Source organism: Stigmatopora argus, chromosome 1 (assembly GCF_051989625.1).
Source record: "Stigmatopora argus isolate UIUO_Sarg chromosome 1, RoL_Sarg_1.0, whole genome shotgun sequence".
Taxonomy (NCBI): Eukaryota; Metazoa; Chordata; class Actinopteri; order Syngnathiformes; family Syngnathidae; genus Stigmatopora; species Stigmatopora argus.
Genome location: NC_135387.1, coordinates 27,700,489 through 27,728,258, shown reverse-complemented (window position 1 = coordinate 27,728,258; position 27,770 = coordinate 27,700,489). Strand labels below are relative to the sequence as shown.

Here is a 27,770-nt window from a genome sequence, read left to right as displayed (position 1 = left end):
ATTTTATTACTATTAAACCACTAGTTATGTGTTACTTTGTTAATAGATGGCGAATTAGAAGAAATAAAACATTTTTTTCCAATCCAATATCCTGTTTTTGGTGTTTTTTCAGAGGGTTGGAACGAATTAATTTGTTTTCAATTAATTTCAATGGGAACCGTCCGCTCGAGTTACGAAAAGCTCGACATACGATCTCAGTCCCGGAACGGATTAAGATCATATGTCAAGGTACCACTGTAGTAGAGAGTTTTAGACTATTTTATGGATTTATTAAGAAAAAAACCATTTCTGAGAAGTCTACAGGCTTCAATAAACATCATAAAACTGAATCTCTGCATTTCAACTGGTCAAACAAGTGCAATTAGTAACCCAAGTACTATGGTATTTTTGTTTTCCAAATTTTGGCAGAGAGCATAAAGCCGCATTGTAGCAAACCACTCTTGAATGTCTGAGGTTTCCACACTAGCGCTCAGAATGCCGAGTAACGCGAATGTAATTCCTGGATGATATCCACATAGGGAGGAAAATCATAGGAAAGAATTACTATGAAAGAAAAGTCAGCATTGTTCCTTCTTGTTGGGTGTACCGACTCTTCTGCGGCGCTATGATTGGTAGCCGTATGTGGCTGCGTCTAGAGAACACAATAAAACAAACAACATTAACAATAAAACAAAGAATGGAGTGCAAACATAAGAGCAGCAACAAAAAAACAAACAAGCAAAAAAAAATGCTCCTTTTTGAAGTCGTCCTGCCTCCTGCATTCTCAATTATAATATTCATTCATTTTCTGAACCGCTTTATCCTCACAAGTGTCGTGGGGGGTGCTGGAGCCTATCCCACAACCCGCCGATATTTTCCACGCACGACGTCCACCGCGGCAAAAAACAAGTCCAATGCATGATAGCAATTATTTTATATTATTTTAACAGCTTTTCTAATTTCAAGTAGGAGGGCAAAATTGAAAATGTTCATTTTTATTTCTCTGACGGACCAGCACCACGTGGCTCTCGAACCGGTACCGGGCCTCGGCTCGGTGTTTGGGGACCCCTGCCTTATATCACGACTCTACTAAAAAAATAAAAAATAAAATAAACTTGCCCTAGGGGATATCGAAGTATCTAGTGTAATTTTTATTTTAAATAAATAAATCAACATTTAATATATAAATAAATAATAAAAATACAATATTCATCAAATAAAAAATATAAAAGTAAAAAATAAATAATATATTTATGTATTAATTAATTTGTATATTTATTTCTTTGTAATAAATTATTTATATATTTATTCATATGTTTATTTATTATTTTTTATATTGATTTATTTGGAATAAATTATTTATATATTCAGTGATAAATTATTTATATATTTATTTATTGGTATTAAATTATATATATATATACATTTATTTATATATTTATTTATTTGTATTAAATTATTTATATATTCATTTATTTATATATTTATTTATTTGTATTAAATGTTTTATATATTCATTTATTTATATATTTATTTATTTATTAATTAAATCATTTATATATTTATTTGTGTATTTATTGATGTATTTATTTATTTATTAACGTATTTATTACCTATCCATTTATGTCTAAAATGTCTGTCTGTATTCTCACCCTCTTGCTACTGTGACAATGAAATTAGCCGAATACTGGACGAATAAAATTCTCTAATCGAATCTAATCTAATTTAAGTCCGGTACTGATGTGGCTCACCTGAGGAAAATGTGGCCGTGCAGCACAATCCTTCTCCCCGCGCCGTCTTATAAATGGGTGACACACACACCCTCGCCGAAGGGGGGAGGTCAGCGAGCCGTGTCGACAGAGAACTGGGCGGCAAGTAGAAAGATGAACGCTGGTCCGCTCTTTGTCGCCCCTCCCAGGTGAGCCAGTATCCCTTTAAGCCGTCAAAGCCGCCCTTCCAGTCCACCTGCACCGAGTGGCTGTCCACTGTCGTCAGCTGCAGGTCAGCCAAGGCAGGAGTTGCTGCAAAAAACACATCAAATTTGACCAAAAAATGCATTTACAGCTGACTTTAATACACTTTGTCTCGCCCCCTCGGCCTCAACATTATGAACACACACAAATAATATTTGCAGCTCGAAAGCCTGTCAATCAGATGATCTAACTGGTGCATATCTGTCTGACACAATTAGGGAAGTTCACTTATCCTTTGCAAAATGCATACTGTATATTAAGATGCTAAAGTTTCTTGGCAAGATAACATATGTTCACATATTGATTTTAATTTGAGGCCATTGGCTTCTCTAACAATTGCTAATCTGAGCTCTGAAGTCGTTTTTTTTAATCAATGGGCTGTTGCCCACTATCTTTATGTATGATTTATTTATTTAAATAATTGAAAATGGCAGGGAAATCAAATTTCCACTGGACCAACAAATCGGCTGTAATCTGAATGGACAAAAACACCACTTGAGTGCACCAACGAAAAATGCTGTGTATTCTGAATATTAATATTCAGAATAAATGAAAGCAATTTCTAAAAAATACAGTATTTTTTCACTTTTTCATAACTTGGCTGGGCCTGTGACTAATACTCAACTTCGACTTTTTTTCACTCAGACCAGTGACTGTTATGTTTTTAAAAAAAGTGCTTATTTAGCCTGTTGTTCTCCATGTTTATATTGTTACTTTAACATATCTTTGTTCTTGGTTTATGATTAAATAAAAACTGCTTTCCCAAATGTGCGACTTCATTATGCATTTTCTGGCTGGTGTGACCTAAAGTGCGAAAAATACACTAATAGAATTTAGGTTTTAAATGTAAATCAGTACTCCAGAATATGTTTATGGATCCTCCTTCCACTGTTAGCTAATCAATCACATACCTGTCAACCTCGGCCAATTGCGCCCCTTATTAATGATTGCAATTCCCTGGTATTAAGCGATTGTAAAGCGTACAAACACATCATGGCACATATTTACTCATTTAGGGCTTAAAAGTCTAAAATTTCCCCTAAAGTGGACGGGGCGCCCAATCAGTCGGTGCGCCTTTTGTATGCACTACATTAAATATTCTGTAGATGTCGCTGTATGACACTGACAGCTTGACTGACTGGGTACATTGCTTGCTGACACGCTATATTTATATAGTGAAAAGTGACTGAGGTAACATGCTTAAAGCATGACAATATCCGTAGTCAATGTTTTTGTCTGCTACCAGTGATCGAGACGATCCGGATTAGAGCCGAAATGGGTAAAACGAGATGGGTTTTACAGAAAATGTACTAAAAAATCCCTTACAAAAGTTGTTATACGGCGTACACAATTTGAAAGGATCAAAAACGTATAAAATACGAAAAAAACGTTTAAGTTGACAGGTATGCAATCATTTATATATAAATATAGCGTGTCAGCAAGCAATGTGCCCAGACAGTCAGGCTGTCAGCGTCATACAGCGACATCTACAGAATATTCAATGTAGTGCATACAAAAGGCGCACCGACTGATTGGGCATCCCCTCCACTTCGGGGGAAATTTTAGACTTTTAAGCCCTATATGAGTAAATATGTGCCATGATGCGTTTGTATGCTTTATTATCGCTTAATACCAGGGAATTGCAATCATTAATAAGGGGCGCAATTGGCTGAGGTTGACAGGTATGTGATTGATTAGCTAACAGTGGAAGGAGGATCCATAAACATATTCTGGAGTACTGATTTACGTTTAAAACCTAAATTCTATTAGTGTATTTTTCGCACTTTAAGTCACACCAGCCAGAAAATGCATAATGAAGAGGGAGTAAATGGTTGCCCACCTTCCTGCGTGCAGACTTTGACCGACATGGCTTTCTCTTTCCCCGACGAATGCCTGGCGGTAACGGTGACCAAGTAGGTGCTATCTGCCTGAAGGTTCTTGAGGAGGGTGGAGTTTTGCCTTTTGTCCACCGTGACCGCATGCAACTTTCCAGTCGGCAGGGCCGAGTACTCGACGTAGTAACTTGAGACTATCTCCGGCTGGAGAGGACCCCAGCTCACCCGAACGCTGGTCGGCCCCGACTCTGAGACGGTGACCCGAGCTGGACTCTGTACATCTGTCGGGGACAGCAAGTTCAAAAGGTAATACGAGGAAAAATGGCCGTTATTCAAGCTCGTGCTTTTGTCTTTAGACAATAGCGAAAGGCTTAGCGCCAGATTTAGCACGGTTTAAAAATCCAACCTGATTGTGTCCTGAAGGTGACCGACAGAGTGTTAAAAGCTTGCTGGTTGGACTCCGGTGTCAAAGTGGCAGTGTAGTCGGTGTCGGGCTTCAACCCGGTTAGCCTGACGCTGTCAGAGTCTGACGACTGGACCAGTCTCTGGAAGTGACGGCCACCGGTGCTCGGACTTGTCCCCGTACCACTTCCTCCGCTTCCCGTCCCACCTGATGGGGTTAGGGGACCAAAGCGGATTTGGTAGTAGCCCTCCAATCCGGATAGGACAGGTCGCCAATGGAGTGTGGCGGCATTGGACGACACGTCCCGGACATTGATACGCTCGGCACGGATTATTTCTGTGGAAGGCACAATGGAAAGGTTTTATAAGAAAATAATTTAAAGTTGGCATAAGTCCAGTTACTGTGGTACCTCGACCTACGATCAGCTCGTGGTACGCCAAAAATTTCGATCGAATAATTCGCCCGCGATACGATCAAAATTTCGAGATGCGACCAAGCCAGGTGGCCATGACATGAGAGGCTGTTTATCATTGTAGCGCACTGTCTTTTTTTGCCCTATCTCTTTCGTCTAAACAGATATCTACGAGCACTGAACGATTTCTTCAGACGAGTTTCGACCAGGAAACGCACAACGCGCACGTGCGGGCAAAAAGAGGGCTTTCTGGGTAATTAAGTATACTCATGCACACAACACCACCCAATTTTAGTTATATTTAACACATTTTATTACTATTAAACCACTAGTTATGTGTTACTTTGTTAATAGATGGTGAATTAGAAGAAATACAACATTTTTTCCAATCCAATATCCTGTTTTTGGTGTTTTTTCAGAGGGTTGGAACAAATTAACACACCCACCCCTCTCTCTGTCCATTTCTCTCTCACTCTTTCCCCTTTGAAATGCGTCTAATTTTACTTCTATTAAACACATTTTATTACTATTAAACCACTAGTTATGTGTTACTTTGTTAATAGATGGCGAATTAGAACCAATACAAATGTTTTTCCAATCCAATATCCTGTTTTTGGTGTTTTTTCAGAGGGTTGGAACAAATTAATTTGTTTTTAGTTCATTTCAATGGGAAACGTTCGCTCAAGTTACGAAAAGCTCGACATACGATCTCAGTCCCGGAACGGATTAAGATCGTATGTCGAGGTACCACTGTATAGCAAAATTACAGTGGTAACCTTTTTAGACATCAATGTGCAAAAATACATAGATGCATGTGATCAGTTGTTAACATTCATAAAAATTATTTACAAAAAAAAAACCTAGCTAGCGGAGATCAGAATATATTACATTAATGGTACTTCAGTTTAGTTTAGTATGTTTCCTGGTCATGTAACACATTTGTGCTAGGCAGCATTCATTTGTACCTCTAAATTTATTAAGTTTACCGTATTTTCTCGCATATACCACATATTTGCGCGGAAAAAATGACTGAATCGAGGGTACAGCTTATATGCGCATAAATTAGACTTGACATGCACGAAACTGAAAGGTGATAAAGACAAAATGCCAAAATGCAAGACAATGCTGCTGATACGGTCATTTATATCAAAATAGAGAAAAGATAAACAGATAAAACGCTTAACAAATTTATTCTGACGTCTATTAATGAAATTCAAGAAAAAAAATTAACCCCATCTTGCATAAAACATGGGACAAACTCACTCGTGCCTGCTATTGGTCATTCAGGGCGCCGCCATCTTACCCAGGGATGACAAACTAGACCACTACGGACACATTCCTGGTTGTACTGCTCACCTGACTTCCTTTTTGAATTTGTCTACATACACGCAACACCCTTTCGGAATGTCCAATCCAGGAGACGATCCTTTCGATTCATAAAGTATCTCAGAAATACCACATGCAATGATTTTTCTTAAGATTTTCCCTTCAAAGTAACCCATTTGTACTCCCTATTAAAACCATAAATATGGAAGTGAGGCGTCTTATACGAAAGAAATTGTAAAATTCAACAATTTTAAGGCAATTTTAAGGGTGCGGCTTATACGTGGAGGCGGCTAACATGCGAGAAAATACGGTAATACAAGTATTTCAGTGGGTATTGTAATTCTTACCAATTGTATGCTACTAGAAACCTGTTTAGAGAATATGTAACAAGTCTGTTTGATCAACATAAATCATGCAATTCATTCCTAACTTGTCCAAATGAAAACAAAACAAAAAATCACCACACAAAAACATCACTCAACACTTTCGAACACTATATTCAGGGAAGACGTTGGCGCAAGACAGAGCTAAAACGGTCTGAGCTTGAGATAGAATCCAAACGGCAGAGCAGATTGGGTTTCTCAATACATTCATAACCCTTGCAATAAGTCCTGGAAATAGCCGGCCCAGACAAGCCTGGCAAAAAAACAACTCGGGAGGTGTTGATATCAGTAACGGTGAGGTTATCTGTTCATCTTAGTTGTGCACATGGGACATTCATTCATGCAAAGCATAACGGCATGGTGCTGCAGTCATGAAGGTGCAATGTCGAGGAGTCCCTGGGGGGTGCTGTGGCAGCTACTAGAAACAAGACAGCCTCAGACTTCGCTCTATATATAGGAAGAAATGTATGCATCTGTATGTTTCTCGTCTGTCAAGGCGCCGTGAGATCTCGCAACTCATTAATCCCCGAATAGATCAAGCTATCTCGTGACACATGCGGCTAGCGGTACTCCCGATTGCTAACTAGCGTCCATAGCTGCATGCACGCAAGTAGGGGTGAAATACAGTCGTACCTCTACTTACAAAATTAATTGTTTCCAGAACTGTTTTCATAAGTGGAACATTACTTTGTGAAAATTTGGTAATTCGTTCCACGGCTCTCAAACAAAAACCTACCAAATAAACCCTTTAAAAGTGTCCCACTTTCGTACGACGGTACAGTGCTTTAAAATGCAATTTATGATATGAGCATGGAAGTTCCAGGTGGATTGGAGAAACAGCCTTGTACTAGTTCCCCCTGTTTGTTGAATCAGAATCGTGTTTCATTCCGTACTTTTTGGGTGGCTTTGCAAGCTAAAGTGAAAAAGCAAATCATCCCACTCACCGATGATGGCGTCCCGCAGATCCTCCAAGATGATACTCATGTCATCAATATCCACAAAGTACAGGTGGTTCTCAGCAGGTGGAGACACAACTTCCCTCAACACCTGATAGTTACCGTGGCCGGTGGAGACCACCAGCACGGCCACGCCTTCTTCTCTCAGCTCGGCCATCGGGCCAATCACATCGCCCGGTTTCACCCCATCCGTTAGCCAGACCAGCACCCTGGGTAACCCCGGCCGGGCCCCCTCCCCGGGTCCTGGTCTCAGGACTCGGCGTGCAATTTTCAGCGCCTCAACGGTGTTAGTGTCCCCCTTCAGGGGTTTTGTGCTCTTCAAAGCGCCTTGCAGTCCTCGTTGCAGGGGGAAGGCATCAAAGCCAAACTCGAGGCGTGGTTGGGTGCCCACCTGTACGAGTCCAATCCTCACTTGATCATCTCCCAGGGAGAATGGCAGCAGGAGCTCAGAGAGGAAGTCGAGCATGCGGGAGTGCTCGTAGGATGACACGCTACCGGAGGAATCCAACAAGAAAAGGACATCCCCTTCGCAGCAGTTAAGAACTGTGGAGAAAAAATACAAACAACCAATCAGTACTCGATAAGGGTAATTTAGCGTACAATCAGCCTAGCATGCATGTTTTGGGAATGTGGGAGGAAACCAGAGTACCCAGAGAAAACCCAGACAAGTCCAGGGAGAACATCCAAACTCCACACAGTGAGGACCCACCGGGGTTCAAACCCTCGACCCCAAAGCCGTCAGGCCACTCAGAATAACCGAAAATAAAACAAGGGACTTGATCTTTTAAATCTTAAAACGAGGATCAATGTACGACATTTTTACTTTTTCATTAAATACAAACTGAAAAATATAGAAAAGGATATAATAACAAGAAGATTAGTTGAACATTCATATAAGTTGAGCAACAACTTCATTTTTCAAAGCTAAATGAAGGAATATGAAAGGAGGCTACCAAGTTAGAATAATTATTCGGCTGTAGAATGTCAGGTGAGATTGGAAAGGAGGTTGGATAAGGGAACAGAGAAGGAAATTTAAAAAAAATAAAAAAGAAGGGCGGTTTGTGGGTCGTTCCATGTGAGAGACGGGAAGGAATGTTTGGATGATTAAGCAAGCACAGTCAGTGTCAGCAATATAGGCCGAATATTAAAAGAAAATATGGTGTGAAAGATTTTCAACCTATTAGAGGAAGGAAAATAGAGTACCGTCATACCTCTACTTATGAAATTAATTGGTTCCAGACCTTTTTTCGTAACTTGAAAATTTCGTAAGTAGAGGTGTACTTTATATGTAAATTCTCTAATTCGTTCCACCGTCCTCACATAACTACCAACCAAACCCTTAAAAATTGGTCAAAGTCTCCCAATTTTGTATGAAAGATGTGAGGAAACAAATCAGACAACAATGAGAGAAAATTATAAGGAAATATTTATATTAATGTCCTAAAATAAATGAAGCATATGAAAATGTGCCCTGCACCGCCAAATAGTATCCCCAATCATAACACCAACCAAACTGACTTTGACACCCCTGATGTACATCCAATGTTCCCTCTAAGCTGCGTGCATGCACACTTGCGCACTACTATCGTCTTCTCCGCGCAGCAGCAATCATATGGAGCGCACAAAAGAAAATCCAAACATTTTTCCCCATGATGGCGCCATTTACGCGGCAGCCAGTGGCAGTAGCTCTGTCCACTTATGTTTTTCGTGTTTTACAGCCCTTCTATCTTTTTTAAATTACATTTTAATATTTCTTAATACATTCCTTTTTACTTTACTGTGCAAATAGAAGAACAAGCGGTGAAATCGGGTGAGAACTGTCTAAATCTGCTGTGTGTGTGGTTGTGTGCGTGCGTGTCTAGTATGTGTGATCGTTTGTCTTCAACCGACACAATGGACTATAAATGGAAAATGAGCCCTCGGCTACAATCTTAGATTCATTAATATGTGCTATCCCTTATTAAATAAATCAAAGCAAAATCATGGAAAATATTGGATATAAATGGAAACTTGACTATCTCAAGTGACACGTTCAGCAGAAAAGTCATTTGAACGAGAATGAGAAGTGAGAAGGACAGATGTGTAAAATAAGGTACAATTTAAGTCGGATTTGTGCATATTCTAATGGCATTTATGAAGATGTTTTATTCATAGATATTTTTTCAATCATTTTCTCAACCACTTTATCCATTTCATCACTCGCGGGGGGTGCTGGAGCCTATCCTGCTGACTTTGGGCCAGGGGCGGGGGACACCCTGTACCGGTGGCCAGCCGATCGCAGGGCACAAGGAGACGGACAGCCATGCACACTCAGACCCATACCTAGGGGCAATTTTAGAGTGTCCAATCAGCCTACAATGCATCTTTTCTATTCATAGATATTAATCATTACATGTTATTATTACTAAATCATTTATGTGTAGTAGACATGCACCTGCTTATGGCAGGTGTGATACTTTTTAAATATTTACATGCAACCAAATGAGTCTGTTGAATTAGATGACGTGCAGATATAAACAGGTGCACTGCGTGGCTGGACTCTTGTGGCTTTACTACATTATCCCCTATTCATGGGCATCCAGGCGGGTATATAGCACAGTGGCAGCATCTCACTCACTGACTATATTAACTCTCATTGACAGACTTATCCATTATACCTTTGGGCTTTAGCCTCCTGAGTGCTTGAAGCTTGGGTAATGTTTTGAAAGAACTATTTGAGTGAGAATAACCCAAAATTAGCGGGTAGATACTGCAGAGCGGAGGTGAACTAACTTTTTCCTTCAAGAGCTGCTTTCAGAAATAAAAGAAGGATGTCAAGCAACCTTTTGAAAATTGAGTAAAAGCTAAAAATAAGTTAGTTGAAACCATGCATATATATGAACTAAAAACAAATTAATTTGTTCCAACCCTCTGAAAAAACACCAAAAACAGGATATTGGATTGGAAAAAATGTTTTATTTCTTCTAATTCGCCATCTATTAACAAAGTAACACATAACTAGTGGTTTAATATTACTCAAATGTGTTTAATAGAAGTAAAATTAGACGCATTTCGTGGAGGGTAGAGACAGCGACATACACGGAGGTGGGGGGGGGGGGGGTATTCGGGGGGACTTTATCCACGGCAACAACGCACTCGTAAACGAACAAACAAATTTAAATGAACTTGGATTAATATATACAGACAAGTAGTCTTGAATGAGCGATCGCGGGAGCTAACAGGCTAAGGAAGGAATAACAGCCTACCCACGTATTGATTGTGGGTAATAAAGTTTTATTCTGAGAAAGGGTGCCATTGGCTATCGGTGTTGTGTGCATGAGTATACTTCATTACCCAGAAAGCCCTCTTTTTGCCCGTGCATGCGTGTTGTGCGTTTCCTGGTCGAAACTCGTCTGAATAAATCGTTCAGTCCTCGTAGATAAAGTAGTTATACACGAAAGAGATGCGGCAAAAAAAGACAGTGCGCTACAATGATAAACAGCCTCTCATGTCATGGCCACCTGGCTTGGTCGCATCTCGAAATTTTGATCGTATCGCGGGCGAATTATTCGATCGAAATTTTCATCGTACCTCGAGCATGTCGTAGGTAGAGCTGATCGTAGGTCGAGGTACCACTGTATATAATATAATACACTCAAAAAAGAAAAGTTGAACTCGCTTTCACAAATTGAATTTTGGAACATATTAATAATAGAATTAATACATACAAAGAACATGGATCACTATTATTAAAAAATATTTACTTCTGGATAGCCATCGTCACAATTAAAAACAATAACTTGTGTTACTTCTATGGTTTGTTTCCTCCATTCCCACAAGTGCACTGTGCTGCCTTCACTTACTGTAGGATTTTTTGGCATTTAGTATTGTACTTGGGTAGTTTAAACAACAACCAAATATCAATTTAAATATGACTCACCTCCCTCAGGTGCAGCAGCTTGCGCAGTCCAAAGTGTCGGGAGCAAACCCATGAGCAACCAGGTCAACAAATAGCTCAGCTCCATTACTGCAACGACGGGGATATAGTCCACCTACCTAAAATTCAAAATTAAGTCAAATTATTGGATTGGTCCGATGTTTCAAAACCACTGTAAATCCACCATATCAGCGCCGAGTTCCATGTTTTAAAAATACACTTCAGTCAGCGCCCAAATGAGTTTTCCTGTCTTCTTATCATTTATTTGTAGAAGTATCCTACAATTTAACGAAGTGGACGCACCGCAAACTCAGACTAGAATCAAACGCCGCTTTGCCTCACGCTCCACTGCCTTCCCTATGAAAACAAGCTCCCTGTAATACAGCAAAGTGCTTCCGGTTATGTGGGCATTCCAAAATAAAGCTATTCTTAGTTTTTCCGCCCAAAGTTTTTTTTTTCCACATGACTTTCTTTTCTAGCCAACACGCAATTGAAAGCACAGATTTACATTTGGTATCTTGATTCCAACATTGTTCAAATAAATTATTATTATTTAGATATCTTTGTCTAATTATAGATTCCCACCACTCGCAAAGCATGAGCTGGTTTGAACATCTATTTTTCCTTCAAATAGTCAATAAAAAACCTCTTAAAACTAACTTTGGCAAGCAAGCGACCTTATCTGTTTTGAATGTGTAGAATTGTTCAATTACTAATAATAATAAAATTAAGATATGATATGAAATACAATTTTATATATGTATTTATTTATTTATACGTGTGTGTGTATATATATATATATATATATATATATATATATATATATATATCAGTGGTGGTCCATCAGGGCCTTCAAGGCCTTCTCTGCTGGCCTAAGAAGTATCTGAATCATATATTATATTTTGTCCATCAATACTTATTAAATAATTCCCAATTGTCTGTTAGCTTCCTTTCATTGCTTTCCCCCCTGGTTGCACTGCTTCCAGATGTGTGTTTTCATATTAAAGCATTTAACCAATCACATTTCAGCCATTATTTGTTGCCAGGGTCAGAAATCTGTCTCAAGGCCTTCACAATCAGTTCTGCAGGCTCTGCTGCATTAAACAAGCGTCGATAAGACTGTTGCTTTAACCAATCAGATTTCGAGTTGGCAACACCACAATGCCTTGTCGAAGGCGTAGGGCTACGTCATCGGTTTCACCAATTATGATTGGCTAGTGATTAGCCAGAGCTACCAAACTGTATCTGTAGCGAGCTGCACAAGCAAATATATTGTTGTGTTGTTTTAAAGCCATTTTCAAGACGGACTATGCTAGAAATACGACAGGACAGGTTCGACTTTCAGCATTAGCTTTGATGGCCATAGAACAGAAGGAAGAAAGAAAGGAGGATGGATATTGTGTACAGTTAAAAAGGATTTTTGGTGAGTAAAATAGGGCTATATTCCTCAATAATATTTCAACTATGGGCGCGGTTCTGATATCTGAAAAGCTTCAGTGTTTGTATTTAAGCTCCAGTGTTTGTATTTAATCACTAAATGCTGCTAGGAAGTGGATTTTACCCCATTTTAGTGCAATTTTTGCCGTTTCGCCATTGACGTTCATCGCAGTATTTTCCCGGGAAAATCACCCCCCTGGCCCGGTTGTAATGTCTGAAAAGCTCCAGTATTTGTATTTAATCAATAAATGCTTCTAGGAAGTGGATTTTACACCATTTTAGTACCTCACAAATACCCAAATAACTGTATAACTACACCAATCTAGACTGAAAATGTCCTATTTAAGGTCAATTCAAATGTTCGCTCCCTTTGCTTTGTTATCAACAAAGGACCCACATGAAAATATTTTATCTGTCCTGGTTTCATAAAAGTATTTGAGGAACAGGGAGTGTAAAGGAACTTCCCTTTTACGGTATTTTGTCTTGGTGGAGGAAGATCTTAGACTCGCTGGGGTTGAAAAGCTTCAGCAATCCAAGACATTATGGGACTTCTGGCACACAGAAAAGACACCCCAAATACTTAAAGACTGTGTTTTGTGCAACAGAAGTCAAGTGGAAACAAAGGCAGTGGGGGACCCGCGAGAATAAATGGACGGTGGAGGATGCCAAAATTCAAGTGGAATAAACAAAGGTCGGAATTCCACGGTGACGCTACGAACCCGCTCTTTTTAACACGGATTAAACACGACCCTATCATTAAAGAAATAATGTTTCCCTGTGGAATCTAGCATTTAATATTACATACTACAATTGCATCAAGTAAAATATACTTTGGTCGCACTGCAATACACAAAAATGCACTATTCATTATTTTATGACCCTCACTATGGTCGACAGTTGTATTATTACCACACGTGGGAGTCATGTTGGCAGTAAATCATGTCAACAAATCACAAATTTAGAATATTCTCACATGACATGGAATATAATTCCAGAGCTGACAAATGTCAACAATCATCTTTCATAGTGTGAGAGAATGTTCAGATTTTATGACCATTTTTCCTAAATTACCAGCGACATGTACATAAATAATGCACAATATTATCTCATTTTCTAACAATTTTTACATTAGTTTCCTTTGGTCAGTATTTAATTCTTAATAAAAAACACAAACAGCAAATCAACTACCAATCACGTTTTTGTTTGGTGAACATAGCAAACACACATCTACACTGCTTGAAACATGCATTCGTTTTCTGAACAGCCTATCCCCACAAGGCTCACGGGGGTGCTAACTAGTCAATCCCAGCTAACTATGGCCACCAGGTGGGAGGTACACGGTCGATTGGTCGCCGGTCTTTTGGTCGCCGGTCTTTTGGTCACCATTCTTTTGGTTGCCGGTCTTTTGGTCACTGGTCTTTTGGTCGCCCGGAAGGTTATTGATAATTACCATTTAAATCGTTGCTCAAATTCCCTAAATACAAACTGCGAATGACTATTTAGTCATACTTAATGCCCTAGTAATTATTAGGCTAAAGAAAAGCTCCAAATTTCATAGACTTTTATTGTTTTTTGTTGAAGAACTTGTTAAGACCCTGACTGACATAGCTTCTTAAAGGGACAACGCATGTATATACAAACTCTTATACACTCACACGTCGGCTCAGTGAAACTGCTCATGGCCATTGTTGGCTTTTATTGATGCGTAGACCGTGTTGTTTTACCTTGTTTTGTCGCCAGTCTTTTGGTCGCCGGTCTTTTGGTCGTCGGTCTTTTGGTCGCGGTCTATTGGTCGCCCGTTGTCGCGGTCGGGGTGACCAAAAGACCGCCACCAAAAGACCGCCACCAAAAGACCGCCACCAAAAGACCGCCACCAAAAGACTGCCACCAAAAGACCGGTGACCAAAAGACCGGCGACCAATTGACCGCACACGAGGTGGGAGACACCCTGAACCTGTGGCCAGCCAATTACAGGGCACAAAGGGCAATTTGGATTGTTCAATCAGCTAGCTTAGCATGCTGGTTTTTGGGATGTGGGAGGAAAGCAAGAGTACTACCCAGATAAAACCCATGCAAGCCCAGGGAGAATATTCAAACTCCACACAGTGAGGACTTGGAATCAAACCCTCGACTTCAGAACTGTGAGATTGACGCGATAACCACTGACCATCACAACTGACGAAAAGACACACGTGTTGTTTAAAAGGAAGTGAGCACGCTACTTAACCTTCAAAATAATTGAACATTTTGACAACGTGCAAAATGCAAATATATAAAACATGAACCGTCAAGCTAAATTAAAAAAGCAAATGAAAAACATGTAAATCGCTGAAAAAAAACATTGCTTTTTGCACAAAATGCTTATTTCAGTAGTTTGGTCAACTCTGGAAGATTCATAGTATTTTGTCAGCTTTGTTATTCAAGGATCCGTAAAATTTCTTCTCACGTGTGCACAAGCCTGCTGTGTATTAAATCACAAAGTAGTCATTACACACAGCTGAGTGACCCGTGTGGCGTGCGTGCACGTACAACTGGTCTGCGTTTTTACTGTAATTACAGCTGTTTCCAAGCCACTTGGTCATGTGTCAGCATGTCCCGGTGCCACAATCTTGGGATTCTGCAATTTGGGCCTTTAATTGTGGAGCCTTTTGAGAAAGAAAATTGCAGCAGTGCTTTTACTGTTGTGAACTTGAGCTCATTGGCCAGGCCAAGCAGCGCACCAAGTGGGAGGAGCAATGCACCAAGTGGGAGGAGCAACAAGGAGAGGCAGAAAAACTGCGAAAGGGAAAACTTGATGACATTTTCTTCATATCTTTGAGGGTGTGTGATATACTGTAATGGAATTTCAGCAGTACCTCCTTTGGGGAAGGGAGTGGACTGATACTGTCAATGGGCCACTGTTTAACCCAATTGGTGTCAAACATACGGCCCGTAGACCGGACGAGGCCCATGCAGGGCTCCGATCCGGCCCACAGTATTAGTCCTGCCTGAAAGGCAATTTGTACAAACAAAATCAAATGATCTTATTTTCTTTCGACCCCTGCAGTCAAAATGGCGTCATCAATGACAAACCTTAAAATGCAGTGGCGGTCCATGCATTTTTGTCGTAGCGCCTTCAACGGGTAAAATCCACTTCTTAGCAGCATTTAATGATTAAATACAAATACTGGAGATTTTCAGACATTACAACCGGGCCAGGGGGTGATTTTCCTGGGAAAAGACAGCGATGAACGTCAATGGTGTACCGGCAAACATTGCCCGAAAATGGGGTGAAATCCAGCCGAAAACAGCATGTATTGATTAAATACAAATACTGGAGCTTTTTAGACATCAGAACCGGGCCCGGAGTATCATTTCCCCGGGAAAAAGACAGCGATTAACATCGATACGTCCATACACGAAACGGCAAAAAATGCACTAAAATGGGGTAAAATTCACTTCCTAGCACCATTTAGTGATTAAATACAAACACTGGAGCTTTTCAGATATCAGAACTTGGCCCACAATTGAAATATTATTTAGGATAGGAATATACCGTAATTACTCGAATATAACACGCAGGTTTTTGCAAAATAATTAATTCCAATAGTTGGGGGTGCGTGTTATAATCAAAAACTAATTTTTTTTTTTTTTTTTTTTTTTTTTTGTGTCTTGTTACATGGCCCTTAGCCTGGTGCTTTTTCTTGCCAAATAAATTGAATTGAAATTGAATTGAATAAAATAAATTACAAATTTTCGATCGAAAAAAGCATTGTCAAACTCACTTTGACGCACGGATTTTACGTCATCTCGTAGAGCCGACGCACGGATTTTACGTCATCTCGTGAAGCCGAGACCACCACTGCCCCCCTCTAGCCTCGTACCCGTCTCAGTTCACCCTCTCTCAGTTCAGTGTTATAATCAATAACTAAAATAAATTACAAATTTTCGATCGAAAAAAGCATTGTCAAACTCACTTTGACGCACGGATTTTATGTCATCTCGTAAAGCCAATCGGATGATGTGTTGTGGGAGGAAGAGGAAGTGGATGAAGGAAGCGTGGACGTTGATAGGATTCTCAACGAAGAGATGTATGAGAGGACAGACAAAGAGAGAGAGGAACTTTTCATTTGAAGGATTCTAATGAATAAATTTGTTTGAACAAAACAATCGTGAAACGAAGAAAAAAAGGTAAGATTTCTGATTTTCGTCAGCGGGAAATTTTAGGTGCGCACTATATTCGAGTACTGCGTTTTTCCAGATTTTTTTGGCCCAAAGTTATACCTGCGTGTTATTTTCGAGTGCGCGTTATATTCGAGTAATTACGGTAGCCATATTTTACTGCCCAAAAATCCTTTTTAACTGTACACAATATCCATCATCCTTTCTTTCTTCCTTCTTTTCTATCGCCATCGAAGCTAATGCTGAAAGTCGAGGCTGTCCTGTCGTATTTCTGGCATAGTCCGTCTTGAAAATGCCTTTAAATCAACACAACAATATATTTGCTTGTGCGGCCCGCTCCAAATACAGTTTGGTAGCTCTGGCTAATCACTAGCCAATCATAGTTGGTGAAAGCGATGACGTATCCCTATGCCTGCGACAAGGCAATGACGTATCCATACGCCTGCGACAATGCATTGTGGTGTTGCCAACTCGAAATCTGATTGGTTAAAGCAACAGTCTTATCGACGCTTGTTTAATGCAGCAGAGCCTGCAGAACTGATTGTAAAGGCCTTGAGGCAGATTTCTGACCCTGGCAACAAATAATGGCTGAAATGTGATTGGTTAAATGCTTCAATATGAAAACACACATCTGGAAGCAGTGCAACCAGGGGGAAAGGAAGCTAACAGACAATTTTGAATTATTTAATAAATATTGATGGACAAAATATAATATATGATTCAGATATTTCTTAGGCCAGCAGAGAAGGCCTTGAAGGCCCTGACGGCCCACCACTGTTAAAATGCCTTAAAACCAACAGGAAGTAACCCGCAAATGCCCAAAAATTAACAGAACGCAACCAACGAACAGGCAGCAGCCCGGAAGTTTGCCTACAATTAATAGGAAATAATAAAAAAATATCTGATTTTGAACTTCCTCCCAACACAACAAGAAAAAAACAAAAATATGTTATGGTTTTGATATTCACCGTCTCTCGGACCCAGCAGTCATCAGCTCGTTAGGGGTCCTTCGCAGGGGATTTCTGACAAAAAGCAGCACCCACGTTTTTGTCATTAAGCCAACGAACCCCCCTCCGCTGCATGTCAAGAGTTCGTAAATTTATGTGTAACCGAAGATGAGATCATCATTATCCTTGCATTTTTTTCTGGTACTACTGCAAAAAAAGTGTTGAAACAGTACCAAAGGAAGAGGATCCCTGGCCTATTCAATAAATCTCTCATAAGGTCATAAGTGAAGAGTGAAAAACAAACCAAAAATAGAGACAGGGAATCCGCCAGTACTTCCCGTCACTTGGCTTATAAGAGAACCAGAAATGCTGATGAGTGGCTTCTACCTTCCTGAGAAGGATGGTACCTCCCCACCTGCGTCAGTGGTACTTTCCTGCTCTCCTATCGCGGTATCCTGTGTACATCCACTGTGGGTATTTTTCTGTGAAACTCGATCTGTTAAACTTTAACCTGAGGGATATTGTTGGGTTCTCTTAACATGCGAGTCAGTGTGGAAATTCCAATCGAAAATGCCAGGAAGATATTCAGAGACTGTATATTGTCCAGTTTCAGAATGGGTCAGGGCATCGATTACTTACTGTATTTTCTCGCATATAAGCCGCCCCATGTATAAGCCACACCCTTAAAATGGCCTTAAAATAGTTGAATTTTACAATTTCTCGCGCATAAGCCGCCCCATGTATAAGCCGCACCCTTAAAACTGCCTTAAAATCGTTGAATTTTACAATTTCTCGCGCATAAGCCGCCCCCTGATTCACGATTTTCACCTTGCTATTCATGGTTTTAATAGGGGGTACAAATGTGTTACTTTGAAGGGAAAATCTTAAGAAAAAATCATCTGAGATTTCTGAGATACTGTATGAATTAAAAGTACATAATTAGGATCAAAATCGTAATGAAGTTTGTAATTCATCCAGTAATGGTTGTTTTCTTACGGCAATCAGACAATAACCAACGAATAGTAAATGTTAATTTGCCGATATCTACTGGTGAGAAAGAGCATATCAACACTGTAAGTCTTATAAGACGTGTCCTTGATTCAGTCACCTTTTTTTGTTACAAATTCGGCTTATATGCGAGAAAATACGGTAGCCCAGAGCTAATATAGGCCATTCTGTAAAACTGCCTTTCTGAGGAACTAGATTTAAGATGAGAGTCTACAACAAGCCACTGTTAACCATGTCATGTACTCCTAAAAATCAGACTTGGAAGCTACATATGACTTCAAATCGCAACTCTTTGGCTGCAAAAAGACTAAAATGATTCATCTTCGACTTGTCCAAACAAACATGACAAGTTAGATTAAACAAATACAACAGAGACGCTGGGTTACAATTTCCCAGATGACATCAAAGTGTTCATTCTGATTTCCATATACGTGCTGACTTTCTTGGTGCGCCTTTTGTATGCACTGAATTCAAGATTCTGTAGATGTCGCTGTATGAGGCTGACAGCTTAACTGTCTAAGTACATTGCTTGCTGACGCTCTATATTTATATAGTGAAAAGGCGGACATGTGAAAGGGGAATGCGCATGCGCATATCATGCTTAAAGCATGATATTAATAGAAGTCGACAATGACATTTTCGTCTGCTACCAGAGACCGAGACGATCCGGATTAGAGCCGAAATGGGTTAAACGAGATCGTTTTTTACAAAAAACATACCGTATTTTCACGACTATACGGCGCATCGTATTTTTAGCCGCAGTGTCAGTAACGAGTGCTATTTCTGTATTTTACACACACAAAGGACGCACCGTTTTTATAGACGCAGCCAGGCATGGCAAAACATACACCAGCTTAAACATGCACGCTACACCCACTAAAAACACGTTTTTAAAAAGGCAACGGAAGCAAAACTGAGTTCGGTTGTACTTTATTTAACCATTTTACAATGTACTCACGCCACCATCACCCACAAATCCATCAAAGTCCTAATTTTCTGTGTCGGAATTGAACAATTGTCCAAATGAGTCATCAAAAACGCTGAGTTTTATACGTTTGTCCAGGCGGCCACAATCCATTCGCAAATAGTAGCTAGCTAGTAGCTCGCGTAACTATTCCAACGCTGCCTTCCATGCTTCGTAAAGCTGTGTTGATGTCGATTTCCAGGCCACAATCCATTCGCAAATAGTAGCTAGCTAGTAGCTAGCGTAACTTTTCCAGCGCTCCCTTCCATGCTTCGTAAAGCTGTGTTGATGTCGATGTCCAGGCCACAATCCATTGGGTGTATTGACAAAATAACTATATATCCCAGCAGTCACTGCGCAGTACTTTTTCTACGGGGAAAATAGTAGAGTTGGGGGCTGCTTGCTGTAGTTGTGAGAGCTGTAGATGATGGTGTACGCTATTGACTGATTTATTTTATTTTATCATGATAACAATTTTAGTACTGGTCCATATATAAAACACACTGGATTATAAGGCGCTCTGTCTATTTTGGAGAAAATTTAAGACTTTTATGTGCGCCTTACAGTCGTGAAAATACGGTACTTTTTTCCGTACAAAAGTTGTTATACGGCGCACACAAATTGAAATGATCAAAAATGTATAAAATACGGGAAAACTTACAAGTTGACAGGTATGAGTTTTGGTTTTTGGGCCAGTGCAAGTTCTTTCTTTTGCAGCCAACTTCAGACAATGGTGTGTTTTATGTGGAAAAAAACATCGCTAATTGATAACAGTCACACGCTTACTTGGACGGATTTACGTGCTCTTTTATTGTGTCCCGGAGGCGAAAAGATGCCGTAAAATGAGACGCAGATGAGAGCACATGCATGGAGGCAATGAATCTCATGTAAGAGAGAAACTTGACCACTAATGAGCCTCGAGACTGATGGAAACACTTCATTGGTTGTTTCCGAAAGCCCTCGGCAGAGTCATTGATACTCGCGTAGGCTGAATCCCACCCTGTTGACGAGTTCAACTATACAAAAGGAATGAAAATTCCATTTAAAGCCTTGGTGTGCCCCGAGCGCTGCCTTGCAACTGAATGGCACAAAGGATCTTCAACCAAACAAGCAACCCACAAAATAATGAAATCCCGCGTTTCTGAAACCACATAAGAAAGGTCAGCAGTGGTGACTCATCTCCGTCACCCCGTTGCCTGTGGGAAGCAAAACAGTGACTGCACTTGGTGGGAATGATCAGGCAAGTCACACACAGATCACAGTATGCTACTGTTCTAAATATCACATAAGGACACAAATAAACCCGCTTTTTGTTTGACGGGCTTGTTTTGTCCTCACGTAAGTTTGAGGCTTTGGTTACTTTTTGGAGATTTTTGGCTTGGAAATAAGCAATAAAATGCAAATAATGAAGTTTTGTGCTATTTTTGTTGTTTGTTTGTGTTTCACAGAACTGAAAACATTGCAAAGAGGTCCGGTCAAAAGGTCAAGGTCAACTATTTGCAGTTATTGTTCCTTTTTAAAGGGCTTTAGAGATGAATGAATGGATGCTGGATGGCCGCATGGGTGTCATGGCAACTAGGGAAGTGGTGTCAAATCTATGGCTGGCGGTCCTGAAGAGGCCCACCATGAGGTCCACTCGGTCCCAGTGGGTTTAGTCTGACAGGCCCATTTCATCTCATTACAAGGTAGCGGGATAACACTTAGCACTTTTGTTCTGGAAAGTTCGTGCTTTATTTTTTGAAATCGCTTAATCTTTATTAGGGTCGTGGAGGGTGCTGAGGACTATCCCAGGCGGGGGATACCCTGATTTGGCTACCATGCATGTTTTTGGCATGTGGAAGGAAAGAAGTACTGAGGAGAACATGCATACTCTACAGTCCACGGGTATCAAAGTGGCGGTCCGGGGGCCAAATCTGGCCCGTCGCATTATTTTGTGCGGCCCGAGAAAGTAAATTATGAGTAAAACTTTCTGTTTTAGGATCAAATTAAAATGAAGAGTATAGATGTATATTAAATTTCCTGATTTTCCAATTTTAAATCGATAATTGTTATTTTTTAATCCATATTTTCTGTTTTTAGTTCAAAAATAATTTTGTAAAATCTAAAAATATATATATAAAAAGCTAAAATAAACATTGTTTTAGATCTATAAAAAAATGAATATTCAGGGCTTTTAATCCAGTTCTTTTAATCCATTTATTAAAAAAATCTAAATATTATATCTAAAATGGTCCAGTCCACATGAAACCGAGTCTACGTTAATGCGGCCCGCAAACCAAACCGAGTCTGACACCCTTGCTCTACATAATGAGGAGCCACTTGGGATCAAACCTTCGACGCCGGAATTGTGATGCCCACAAGCTAACCACTCATCCACCGGGACGCCTCAGGCTGAGATTAGTCAAGTGGAAATTATCACGGTTGCAAGATGGAGGTGTAAATATTGATCTAAGTTAAGCTTACAGTTTTGTCTCTAAAAACATATTTTATCATGGTCAAATGGTTCCTACTTTGGTTTTGTTGGCTTTGCAGAATATTGTAACTTGAAATCAAATGTTATTTTATATCACATTATTGTTACTCATACTATTGAATTCCAATGTTTTTCCAAAGTGATAGTGCAAAGAGCAGCTGCATTGTGTATTAATTCCTCCTATTGTGGTTCATCCCACAATTCCTGCTTGACTTCCTGCACACTCCCTCCATTGAAAGACCAGCTGCTTTAGTGACACTCCACACAGAACATTCCCATGTACGCACAACCACACAAGCCCTCACATGTACCATCAGAAGTGCAGCAAATGCCTTCATCCATGCACACATGGAAACGTAAAAGTACTGCAGCTACAATCACTTTAATGGAATGTTTGCTGGCAAAAAAAAGAAAAGAATGAATATATATGATCTAACTACATACCTGTCAACCTCGGCCAATTGCTCCCCTTATTAATGATTGCAATTCCCCTTATTAAGCGATAAAAAAATGTACAAATGCAACGCAGCACATATTTACTCACATAGGGCAAACTTAAAAAATGTTCCCAAGGTGGACGGGGTGCCCAATCAGGATGCACTAAATTCAAGATTCTGTAGATGTCGCTGTATGACGCTGAAAGCTTGACTGTCTGGGTACCGTATTTTGCTGTTAAATATATACCCCCCCATTTAATATACCCGGGTATATTAAATGGCAGGGGTATATTAAATGGCGCACGAACAGGAAGGTACGATCCACTACGCACTTTATGCCGTGACGGGGTGCATCAACGTTTTGCAGACTAAAACTACTTACTGCTCAGGTTAAAACTACTTACTGCTGAATCAAGTCTTGACTTGTAATTTTAATGAACTTAAGTATCTATAATTATGCCCCCATGAACACCATACAAATCTTGCCAATAAAGCTGAGTTCCCGTTTAATATACCCAGGTATATTAAACAGCAGTGGTACTCAGGAGGAACAACTTGGACACCAAGCTCCAGGTAACCTTCTATAGAACCACTGTGGAGTGCATCCTGGCATACTGCATCACAGTGTGGTACGCTGGAAGCACGACAGGAGACAAAAAGGCCATGCAGAAAGTGATTAACACTGCCCAGAAGATTGTCGGCTGCTCTCTGTCCTCACTGGAAGACATTGCCAGCCCTCGTTACCTCAGCAGAGCCAGGAACATCATCGGGGACCCATACCACCCTGGTCACAATCTGTTCCAGCTGCTGCACTCTGGCAGACGCTATAGGTCCCACAAAGTACGGACAAATAGGCTTAAGGACAGTTTTTTCCCACATCCATCAGGACTCTAAACTTGCGGTAACACAACACACAATCCCTTCTGTGTAATAACTTCGGGGTGAGGTAATATGAAAAGACCTTTGGGCGGTGATCTGCCTCCTACTGGCTGACTGAAGGTAAGTGAAAGACAGTGAGAAGTAAGTGATCCGCTCGGGGGGGTGATGCGATGTGTCCATAACGGCAGAATGCCAAATTACGAGTCCGAAATTATCACTTATTTGGGTCTTTTGCCGAGAAAATGCACCTTATGGAGAAGCACTACAAATTTCGCCATACGCAGTTCCTGGGTGTGATGACATTTGTTGTTGATGATGACGACAGGGCCTATGTCCGATTATTATCATTATTATTATATTAAATGGCGCACAAACGGGGGCTCAAATAAGCAAAAATCATTTTATATACGCGGGTATATTAAACGGCAAAATAAGGTACAATGCTTGCTGACGCGCTATATTTATATAAAGAAAAGGGGGAAATGGGAATGCATTTGTGCATATTATGCTTAAAGCATGACAACAGTAGCAGTCGACGCTGTATGGGTACATTGCTTGCTGACGCGCTATATTTTGTTTTCTTTTACAAAAAACGTATACTTAAAAAAATCCCGTATAAAATTTGTTATCCGGCATACACAATTTTAAATGATCAAAAAAAATGTATAAAATACAGGAAAAACATAAATTGACTGGTATGTAACTATATGCACATTTTCAGAGAAATATGGTTGAATCAGACTGAGTTCATAACGGATTAACGTTATCGGACAAACCGCACCTTCTGCAACGACCGCAAAACTAAAAGAAAAAAAGCACAACGGGCACAAAAGACACAATCTTCCCACCTGTGTTGACCGACATACCAGAGCAGGACCAAGGGGCGAAACTCCAACTGGTACCTGAATGCCTCACCAGGTATGAGGAACATCCGGATGTCGTTTAAAGTGACAGCAAAATGACACGCTTTCCAACAGGCCTTTTAACACCGTCATCTACTCAACGCAACCACGCTTGAGTTTCCCCCGCCTTCCATTTCCAGACCTGTCGTCTTTAAGCTCACCTCTGTCATTTGCTCCTCAACTTCCTGCTTTTACTTTATGTATACAAACACACACCCTCCAGGATTACCTTCAAGGTCAAGGAGTCCTCCCAGTGTTGGTTTCAACTATGGCCAGTCATCAAGGAGACAGATTTGGAGAAAAGGCTTTTCATTGTCTGCAAGGAATTGGAAAAGGGGGAGAGTTGTTTGAACCTGTCGGATTTGAGCCCAGTTTCTCTACCTGTCTGCTTACCAATGAGTAATCCATTGTGAGGCTAAGCATACACGCCAAGAAGGACGGAGATGACGCAGAGGTGGAGAATCAAGAATTTGGTCTGAGTGTGGCTGCAAGGCTGACACATGTGTCTTGCTCCATGAATGTTGGATATGCTAAAAACTCGAGAAGACAAAATACAATGTCAATTCAAATTTTAGGTTCAGTAGAAACAATCTAACACCTGAGTCAGCAACATTATATTTTGACACAATGATCCTATCATACATGACTTACTGCCTAAAAAGTTGGTCATCGGCCTGCAAAACAACACTAAAACCAATTAAAACCATTTATAACACTGGTGTCAAAGTGGCGGCCCGGGGGCCAAATCTGGCCCGCCGCATTATTTTGTGTGGCCCGGGAAAGTAAATCATGAGTGCCGACTTTCTGTTTTAGGATCAAATTAAAATGAAGAGTATAGATGTACATTAAATATCCGGATTTTCCCAATTTTAAATCAATAGTTGTAATTTTTTAAATCATTTTTTCAGTTTTAAGTTCAAAAATCATTTTGTAAATTCTAAATATATATATATATATATATATATATATATATATATATATACACATTGTTTTAGATCTATAAAAAACTGAATATTCAGGGCCTTTAATCCAGTTCATTTAATCGATTTATAAAAAAAATCTAAATATTATATCTAAAATGGTCCGGCCCACATCATATTGAGTTGACGTTAATGCGGCCCGCGGACCAACCCGGGTCTGACACCCTTGATCTAGAGCACATGTGTCAAGGTGGCGACCCGGGGGCCAAATCTGGCCCGCCGCATCATTTTGTGTGGCCCGGGAAAGTAAATCATGAGTGCCGACTTTCTGTTTTAGCATCAAATTAAAATGAAGAGTATAGATGTATACATGAAATTTCCTGATTTTCCCCCTTTTAAATCAATCATTGTAATTTTTTTATCCATTTTTTTCTGTGTTTTTAGTTCAAAAATCATTTCGTAAAATCTAAAAATATATTTAAAAAAAGCTAAAATAAACATTGTTTAGAACACCTGAACTGGAATATGTGCAAATGCCACCTTAGTTTACAAAATCGTCCAACACAAAGCCCCTCCTCCACTGCAAGATTTAATACAAAAAAAATTCCAACATATCAACAAGAACTGGCTCTAGAGGTGACTGTGTAGTTCCCTTCAAAAAGAGTGCTTTCAGCCAAATTACCATTATTGAGATTAATCTCATGGCCATGGTCTGCTGGGATAGGCTACAACACTGACACTTGTGAGGATAAATTGCACAGATAATGGAGGGATGTTTAGGGCTTAGAAAGTGTTTTGCTATAAACTTGGGACTTGAGTAAGGAACTTTAAAACTGTTGCGGATGTAAGAAAATTGTTTTCATGAAGAAGATACTTGATTGAGAAGTCTTTAATTATCTCTTTGATTTTGGAGTCAGGCAGTTAAATGCTCTTCGGATTTGGGATTATACTTGCATAAACTACCGAAATTGAGTTTTTAATCATTTCAGCAGGGGAATATAAAGCAAATCGTGCCTGATTTCAACACAAAAAATAGATGCATCATTCGATTTGTGTGACATTACCTATGAACACATAATCAAGATTGCATTGCCCGTAAAACCAAACAGTTTTGTCTAGTAAACAACAAAGAATGCTGATCCAACATACCTTAGTCCCAGAATTATTCAATGTCAGATTACAATGATGTCCTGAAATCTGCACAAAAAAAGAGTAGTTTGTTTACTCGGTGGATTTCAAATGAATATACTTTCAATGATAACTGCATTCTCAACACTGAACCTTTCAGAAATAAATGTATTTATTATGTATTATTTATTTTGGCCACATGAAAAGATCCACGAGGATTTGTGGGCAAACACGAAACATAAAGCAACTGTACATTTGCAATCTGAGATGAAAAAAAACTCTCAAACAGTTCTAATGCCTGACATGACAGAATACACAAGAAACCTTCCTAAAATACACACACCTCTTGAAATTCTTCTATGACACGGTAAATATATTATTTTGACAAAGTACCCTCATTGCACAGTTGAATTCCTTCCACATGACGTATACCGCCTGCCTTCACTTTTGCGCTTTTACACCATAGCACTTCTTTTTTTGTTTATATATGTGATTCAGATCTTCTCCCAGTTAAATGGTCAACTTTTTAATGGTTAAAAACTGCCCCCTGTTGGTTATACAAGAGATAAAAACTCCGTACAAGAGAAAGCAGCTTTAAGGTGACCCCTTCAATCCAACCCTCAAAAACTATTTTATGGCTATAAAACCTCTACTGCATCTACACCTGCGACACATAAAAATAATCAATAATAACCTCATACATTAAAATATTATTTAGGAATATAGCCATATTTTACTAACCAAAAATCCTTTTTAACTGTACACAATATCCATCCTCCTTTCTTTCTTCCTTCTTTTCTATCGCCATCGAAGCTAATGCTGAGAGTCGAGCCCAACCTGTTGTATTTCTGGCATACGTTTTTATTCGATTTAGTGCTGAAAATGTTCGTTGCCGGTTGTGACAGATTTGCTTGCTTCGGAGTTGTCCGACCTTTCTTAATGATGTCCAGCTTTTTTCTCTTGAAAAGTCCGTCTTGAAAATGGCTTTAAATCAACACAACAATATATTTGCTTGTGCAGCTCGCTCCAGATACAGTTTGGTAGCTTTGGCCTGCCTACTCTATCACCAGCCAATCAAAGTTGGTGAAAGCGATGACATATCCATACGCCAGCGAGAAGGCAATGACGTATCCCTACGCTTGCGAAAAGGCATTGTGGTGTTGCCAACTCGAAATCTGATTGGTTAAAGCAACAGTCTTATCGACGCTTGTTTAATGCAGCAGAGCCCGCAGAACTGATTGTGACGGCCTTGAGGCATATTTCTGACCCAGGCAACAAATAATGGCTGAAATGTGATTGGTTAAATGCTTCAATATGTTAGCACACATCTG

The 27,770-nt window shown here is 39.9% G+C and overlaps 1 protein-coding gene across 3 annotated transcripts; it reads right to left on the bottom strand.

Moving 5' to 3' along the window:
* vwa1 (von Willebrand factor A domain containing 1) lies at positions 1 to 27,025 on the bottom strand. 3 transcript variants are annotated; one of them, XM_077614221.1, is made up of 9 exons: positions 26,461 to 27,025; positions 24,785 to 24,921; positions 24,621 to 24,707; positions 11,187 to 11,302; positions 7,256 to 7,810; positions 4,194 to 4,526; positions 3,793 to 4,068; positions 1,731 to 2,000; positions 1 to 631 (listed from the first exon to the last, which is right to left on the bottom strand). In XM_077614221.1, exons 4-9 carry the CDS (start codon positions 11,269 to 11,271, stop codon positions 603 to 605), a joined length of 1,548 nt encoding a protein of 515 aa, XP_077470347.1. In that variant the 5' UTR covers positions 11,272 to 11,302; positions 24,621 to 24,707; positions 24,785 to 24,921; positions 26,461 to 27,025; the 3' UTR covers positions 1 to 602. The 3 variants fall into 3 exon arrangements, with proteins under 3 accessions (XP_077470347.1, XP_077470337.1, XP_077470353.1); XM_077614211.1 differs by lacking the exon at positions 26,461 to 27,025 and having other exon boundaries at positions 24,785 to 25,068; XM_077614227.1 differs by lacking the exons at positions 24,621 to 24,707; positions 24,785 to 24,921; positions 26,461 to 27,025 and adding an exon at positions 11,487 to 11,693.
* Positions 27,026 to 27,770: the final 745 nt, after the last annotated feature.

Excerpts from the sequence above, each read along its gene's own strand:
- vwa1 (XM_077614221.1), bottom strand. The coding sequence starts at position 11,271 with ATGGAGCTGAGCTATTTGTTGACCTGGTTGCTCATGGGTTTGCTCCCG. Across the intron at positions 7,811-11,186 it reads AGCTGCTGCACCTGAGGGAG|TTCTTAACTGCTGCGAAGGG; the intron begins GTGAGTCATATT and ends TTTTCTCCACAG. Across the intron at positions 632-1,730 it reads CACGGCCACATTTTCCTCAG|ACGCAGCCACATACGGCTAC; the intron begins GTGAGCCACATC and ends TGTGTTCTCTAG.